The 5,764-nt window shown below is 47.4% G+C and overlaps 1 protein-coding gene across 2 annotated transcripts; it reads left to right on the top strand.

The window, feature by feature from the left end:
- Positions 1–393: 393 nt before the first annotated feature.
- Positions 394–5,526, top strand: CLRN1 (clarin 1). Of its 2 annotated transcripts, none has more exons than XM_010077358.1 (3): positions 394–643; positions 4,029–4,208; positions 5,261–5,526. In XM_010077358.1, the coding sequence occupies exons 1-3, from the start codon at positions 394–396 to the stop codon at positions 5,524–5,526; spliced, it is 696 nt and encodes a 231-aa protein (XP_010075660.1). The 2 variants fall into 2 exon arrangements, with proteins under 2 accessions (XP_010075660.1, XP_010075659.1); XM_010077357.1 differs by having other exon boundaries at positions 4,029–4,262.
- The last annotated feature ends 238 nt before the right edge of the window (positions 5,527–5,764 follow it).

Genomic DNA, 5,764 nt, shown 5'->3' with positions numbered 1-5,764 from the left:
AATCGCCCCCTCGCCAATCAGACAGGGACGGGAAGAGCAGAGCACTCATCGAATTACAGAGAGCTCCTTCTGCCATCCAACCCTGCTTATCGAGTGACGGAGGAGGCACGGAAACACACAAACTGCTCTGTTTCCAGCTCACTCGAACACGTTAGTGTGCGAGCTGGAGCTGTACAGGAGGGGCTGGGGCAGAAACAACCCTTTGCAGCACCTCGCAGGGAAGCTGTGCCAGCCGGGGGCTCGCTGACGAAGCTCCCTGGGGTGAGGGCTCCCACGGAGAGCAGGGCTGGCCAGGCACCGGGGCTCTGCGGGGGCTCGGCTCTGTGCCCTGCTCAGGAACACTTCGCTGCTGCCTTGCTGAAAGCCGCGTCCCTCCAAGGACCTCGCGCCACGATGCCAGCCCAGCAGAAGAAGATCATCTTTTGCATCGCCGGGGTGCTGAGCCTTGCCTGCGCGCTGGGGACGGCGGCTGCCATCAGCACGCAGCGGTGGGTGACGGGGATCCTCTGCAAGACCGGAGCCCTGCTTGTCAACGCCACTGGCCAGGAGCTGCACAAGTTCATGGGGCACATCCAGTACGGGCTGTTCTACGGGGAGCGCGTGCGGCAGTGCGGGCTTGGGGGCAGACCTTCCCAGTTTTCATGTGAGTAGCAATGGCGTTTGAATTCTTTACCACCGCACTGCTGGCGGCTCGGCAGCCAGGAGATCGCTGCCCAGCGTCCCCCTGCTCGCAGACAGAGCCTCACAAGTGTGAAATATCCTACTGCAAATGCTGCTGTCAGTGTTCTGAGCCTCGGGTTCACACACCTTCTTTTCTGGTATTAGTAAAGCCACACTAACACCTTCAACAACCTGCATTGCCATGCCACAGATAACTAGATTCCAAAAGATTCACACTATTACTTTAAAAAAAGACTAGTTTTGTTTTTCAGTTAATCTCTGCCACCTCCCTGTGTGTGTGTCAATGTTGTGTCCTCTGCTCCATCCTGAGAGAATGCACTAAACTATCAGAAATCTCAGAAAAGGGCTGGGGCATAGACACCTTTGGCTGCTGTTGAGAAACAAACCTGCTGCATTGATTGGAGAAACGGCTGTTTGATGGCAGCGGACGCTCAGTCTACAAGTGGAACTTGGTATGGGACACACAGAATTTTATCACAGCCTGCTAGCAATGGGTTTGCTTTACATGTAATATCCATAACCTATTTATCTTCAAGGAGAAGAAGATCACTAAAACGATCAAGTGAACACCCAGGTTGTATGTGGCAGCACATTAAACAGATAATAACAAATGTCCGTTTGTTAGATGTACAGCATGCCACCCAAAGTTATTACAAAACACAGCTTAGCAGCATTCTGCTAAACCCGCACTGGGAAATTGCTTACACGAGGAATCTAAGGCAAGGTACGGTTACCAATTAGGTATCAGAAATTATTTACTACATAATATTTTTCCAAATTCATTTACTATAACATTAAGATTTGCCGTCTCTAATTAAATTCCATCACTAGCCTATTTATACAGTGCAATGGCTTTGTTTGCCATCACAGCACGCAGATATTCCACCCTGCTGGTTACAGGCTGGGGGAATTTTCAGTGGGGTCGACTAAATCCCACAGAATTTGTTCTCTGCTGTAGGTGACACTGTCACGAACCCCAGCTGGCAAACCCGCGAGCCCTCGGCAGCTCTGCTGTACAAGGCAGGCATTAGCTGTGACACACTTCACTAAGTCTCGCTGACAATGGCACAAGCCCTCTCTCTGATTTCCATCCCGTACGTAGCACTCTGGAGAGATGACACTCCCAGGTGGTGTGTGGCACCGCGTACCCCGACACGTCGCCCAGCTGCAGCCTCAGTCGCTCCTCAAGCCCACGCACGCATCCAGGGTGTAACACGCTGGAGTGTGCATTAGCATGGCTAAGAAGAAGAGGCACGGAAAACAGGCTACATGATTTAGCTCTGTGTTTGCTCCCATGAAAAGCTCCCCTCTGACCACTCTATCTCTTTTAATTGTAAGATGAATTTGCTCTGCCAGCAGACCCGGTTCGGCTGGGGAAAGCCTTCTGCTTCATTTGCTCCTGCTGATTCTCATCAGTTTCTGGGTCAGCGGTTCATTTTCTAAAGGTCGCTGGCATGCATACCTAACACACAATTCCATTCATTACGATGAAGAAACGTTTTTCTTTCAAGACAACATAGCTGCTGGAATTCATTTTTCCTGATAAGTCACATATAAAATTTTAATGACATAAACCACCATAAGTGCGGGTGCCAGGGGAAAGATTCAACTCGAGGCAGTCACGCATTTTCTTAAAACAAACAGGACAAAGTTGTATTATTAAACACACAGTTTTGTATGTCCTCCCAGAGGATCAGGTGATGCTGCAAGAACTAATGCTCTTCCTTGCAGGAGTTCTGCTCGGGTGGGGACTCTGCAGCCTTTTCCTTGGCTGTCCTGAGTGGGATAACAGCAGAATTGTGCTTTGTACCGCAGGGACAGAACAGCTGCTTCTGATGCTTGCAAACACATGAAACGCGTAATAAACACAAGGACTAGTTTCTAAAACACGCTTTGTGCTTTACTAGGATGACAGAAGGAATTTAAGCATGCTGGACAATAAGTAGCCCCAGCAGAAGTCACCTTTTTTGCAGCAAATTCTTCCTTTGGGTAAATGGGTAAATCGAGCAAATGGGTCATTTAGGAAACGGGTCCCCCGTGGGCACCGGGTCCCCTCTCTGCTCCCAGCCAGCCAGCAACAACGCGAAAGGGGATATTCATTTAACACAGCTTCAAGAATAGTTTGCAAATGTTTGCTCCATTAATTTCCCTTTCATTTAGTCAGGGAAATAAATGGACTCGAGGCCACGTTACCGGCTTCTCCGTGTGTGCTGCGTGGCAAGCTGCAGAGCTGATCGCTGCTGAACACTTTACAAGGTGGAGTAATTTATGTGAGGCTCTGCTACTCCCTGCACATTACAGCCGCAGCAAGGCAGCACCAAGCTGTCATTACCCTGCTTTAACCGTGCCCCTGTGGATCAGGAGCAGTTGAGCGTGTTTGATGGCTCCTTCCAAATCCCCGGTGTTGCCAAACAAACATGAATGATTAAAAATTATTCTCTCGTACCGAGTCTGATTGACTATCCCCTTGTGCCCTGGCTAAGCAGGATCACAGTGTGAAATAACAGCTAAAAAGTTGTATTAAAATATTTAAAATAAATTATTCCTAGATTTCTGCATACGTAGTCACACCGGCCGTTGCATGGCTGGGACTCAGCCCAGCCTGCAGGCTTTTATTGTAAGATTTCTCCGTTTCTTCTTATTGATTTGTCATGTTGCCTTTTTGGTCTAGGGCTTCCAGACACAAAACATTCCGCAAGTGTTTTACTTGGGGAAACACAGGGGAGAAAATTTCCTTATTCCTTCAAAATTTCATTCACGGAGTTTGTTGCAAATACCTCTTTGATGTAACCCTTATGAACGTCTCCCTCTTTAGTATCGTATTTAATTTTTTAAATAATTTAAGAGATTAATCAATGTACAGAAATAGATATCCTTTCTATTTTTAAGTATTTTTATCAGACTACCATTTTTTTTTCCTATTTTCTTAAATAGCATGGACACTGACACAGGGCTGGGCACGGCTTGTCCTCACCTGACCTTCCCTGCCCCTGTATTTTGGGAAATCAGATAAATACAGGACTCTAGTGACCAGAAAAACCCTCTCCAAGTAATGGCCGGGGCAGGGGGCTAAACCGTGTAGTTTGTACCCTTGGGGAGGGTGGAGAGGCTCTCCCCAGATTTGGGCTTTGTCCTGGCCGTGTACACCTCTGAGTTTCACTAAATGCTTCTCCCTGCGAACATCCAGGAAAACCTCTTTCTGGTTAATTACCTTCATTTTCACCTTTGGTTGCATTTGGAAGAGCAGAGTGTAAAAATTAACACAGACTAGCAAGAAATCCCTGGCCTGTCTTCTGAAACAACTTTGCCCGATGTATATAATAACATTTTGTTTGTTTTGTTTTCAGTTTTTCCAGATCTGCTCAAAATTATCCCTGCAAGTATCCATGTTAGTGTCATTCTCTTCTCTACGGTACTGGTCGTCTTTGCTCTGGTGGGAACAGGTTTCTTCATGCTCAATGCTTTCAGCAGCCCGTACGAAACCCTGCACGGCCCCGTTGGGTTGTACCTCTGGAGCTTCATCGCCTGTAAGTGTCCCCACCCCGGCCGGCCAGGCTGGCACTGGCCACATTCGGCTACTGGTGACGACCAACGTCTGGTCAGCATAGGAGAGCGTGTTAAGGACCACGGCTGCATTGACTCTAAACTGGCAAAACAAAGCTGGGCGGAAAGGTGGATGATTTTGCTATATCAAAATATTTTTTTTCTAAATTTGAGTTAGGAGATAAAGCGCCAAAACCCTCCATGAGGGCGAGTGGTGGATGGGTATGGGGGAGCAGCCACAGGCAGCCCTGGCACCCCCAACCCTTCTCTGCAAGCTGGTGGGAAAGGGATGGTGCCCACGAACCCCAGGGACCCAGAGCTGGGGCCACATTGCGTTGGCACAGTGCATGGCTAGAACCGGGAATTGCACCACAGGGGGGAAAAGGGGGGAAAAAAACCAAACAAAAACAAGTCAGTGATGCAAGTGCTCGTATTCACCAAGACGGGAGGTTTCCAGCCGTGTAAGCGAGATCAGCACTTACTCCAGCAAGACTTCACCAGGAAGGAAGGGAGTGAGAAGCAGAAAGGGCGAGACTGACAGCAACTTACTGTAGAAGTGGCCAGTAGCGATAACGGAGCATCCCTGTCTCTCCGCCATGGACAGAGAGGGTAGAGCCCATTCTCTGTGTCGCTGGCTTGGCTGACAAGGAGATCTACCATTATTTCACAAGGTATTACATATGACAATCATAATTTAGTAACTGACAAGTGCATATTTCTCTTTAACAGTGCAGACAGCTCAGGTATGTTCAAGGGAACAATGAGCAGCTTAAAGCTGAGAAAGAGCACAGATGCGTTGCTGGATCAGGGCACGAAAGGAACCATGCTAAATATTATTGGTCCTAAGCTGAATTCAGTTAAGCAAAGCTCACCAATTTCGGTAGCCGTTGGCTTGGATTCTAAAAATAATATCTGTTAAGGCGAAGTTTTGGTGGTCATATTACCACTAACCAATATGGCACTTGGTTGTGACGCACATCTCGGGGCCGTGCTGCAGGGACACCCGAGGTGACAAGCATCTCTCCCTCCCTTTCAGGTTCCTGCGGTTGCCTCATCATGATTCTCTTCTCTTCAGAAGTGAAAATCCACCACCTTTCCGAGAAAATTGCTAATTTCAAAGAGGGAAGCTTTATATTCAAGACTCACAGTGAACAGTTTGCAAATTCCTTCTGGATCATCCTCGTTTGCTCCCTGGTGCACTTCCTGAATGCCTTGTTGATACGATTTGCTGGATTTGAATTTCCTTTTTCAAAATCAAAGGATTCAGGGACAACCACGGGAGCGGTTGACCTGATGTATTAGAATTACCTAATTCAAGAACATTTCAAGCAAAGAGGTTCATCTCTACGACATTCAGCAACCACCAGATGTACTAACTTTTAAATGATTAGCTCTAAATAAGTTAAAAAAATGAAGGTTTCAAATAAATGCCAATATGGCAGATGCAGTAAACAAAAGACATACTATTTGGTGATGTCTCCATCAAAATACCCTCTCTTGCTTGGGGTAAGACCTTATGAAGACATTTGCTCTTTTTTCC

The sequence above is a fragment of the Pterocles gutturalis genome, unplaced genomic scaffold (genome assembly GCF_000699245.1).
Source record: "Pterocles gutturalis isolate BGI_N339 unplaced genomic scaffold, ASM69924v1 scaffold39033, whole genome shotgun sequence".
NCBI classification, from domain to species: Eukaryota; Metazoa; Chordata; class Aves; order Pterocliformes; family Pteroclidae; genus Pterocles; species Pterocles gutturalis.
Note: the sequence above shows the minus strand (reverse complement) of the source record. Positions and strands in the feature narration are given on the sequence as shown.

Excerpts from the sequence above, each read along its gene's own strand:
- CLRN1 (XM_010077357.1), top strand. The coding sequence starts at position 394 with ATGCCAGCCCAGCAGAAGAAGATCATCTTTTGCATCGCCGGGGTGCTG. Across the intron at positions 644-4,028 it reads CAGACCTTCCCAGTTTTCAT|TTTTTCCAGATCTGCTCAAA; the intron begins GTGAGTAGCAAT and ends TTTTGTTTTCAG. Across the intron at positions 4,263-5,260 it reads CTGGCCACATTCGGCTACTG|GTTCCTGCGGTTGCCTCATC; the intron begins GTGACGACCAAC and ends CCTCCCTTTCAG.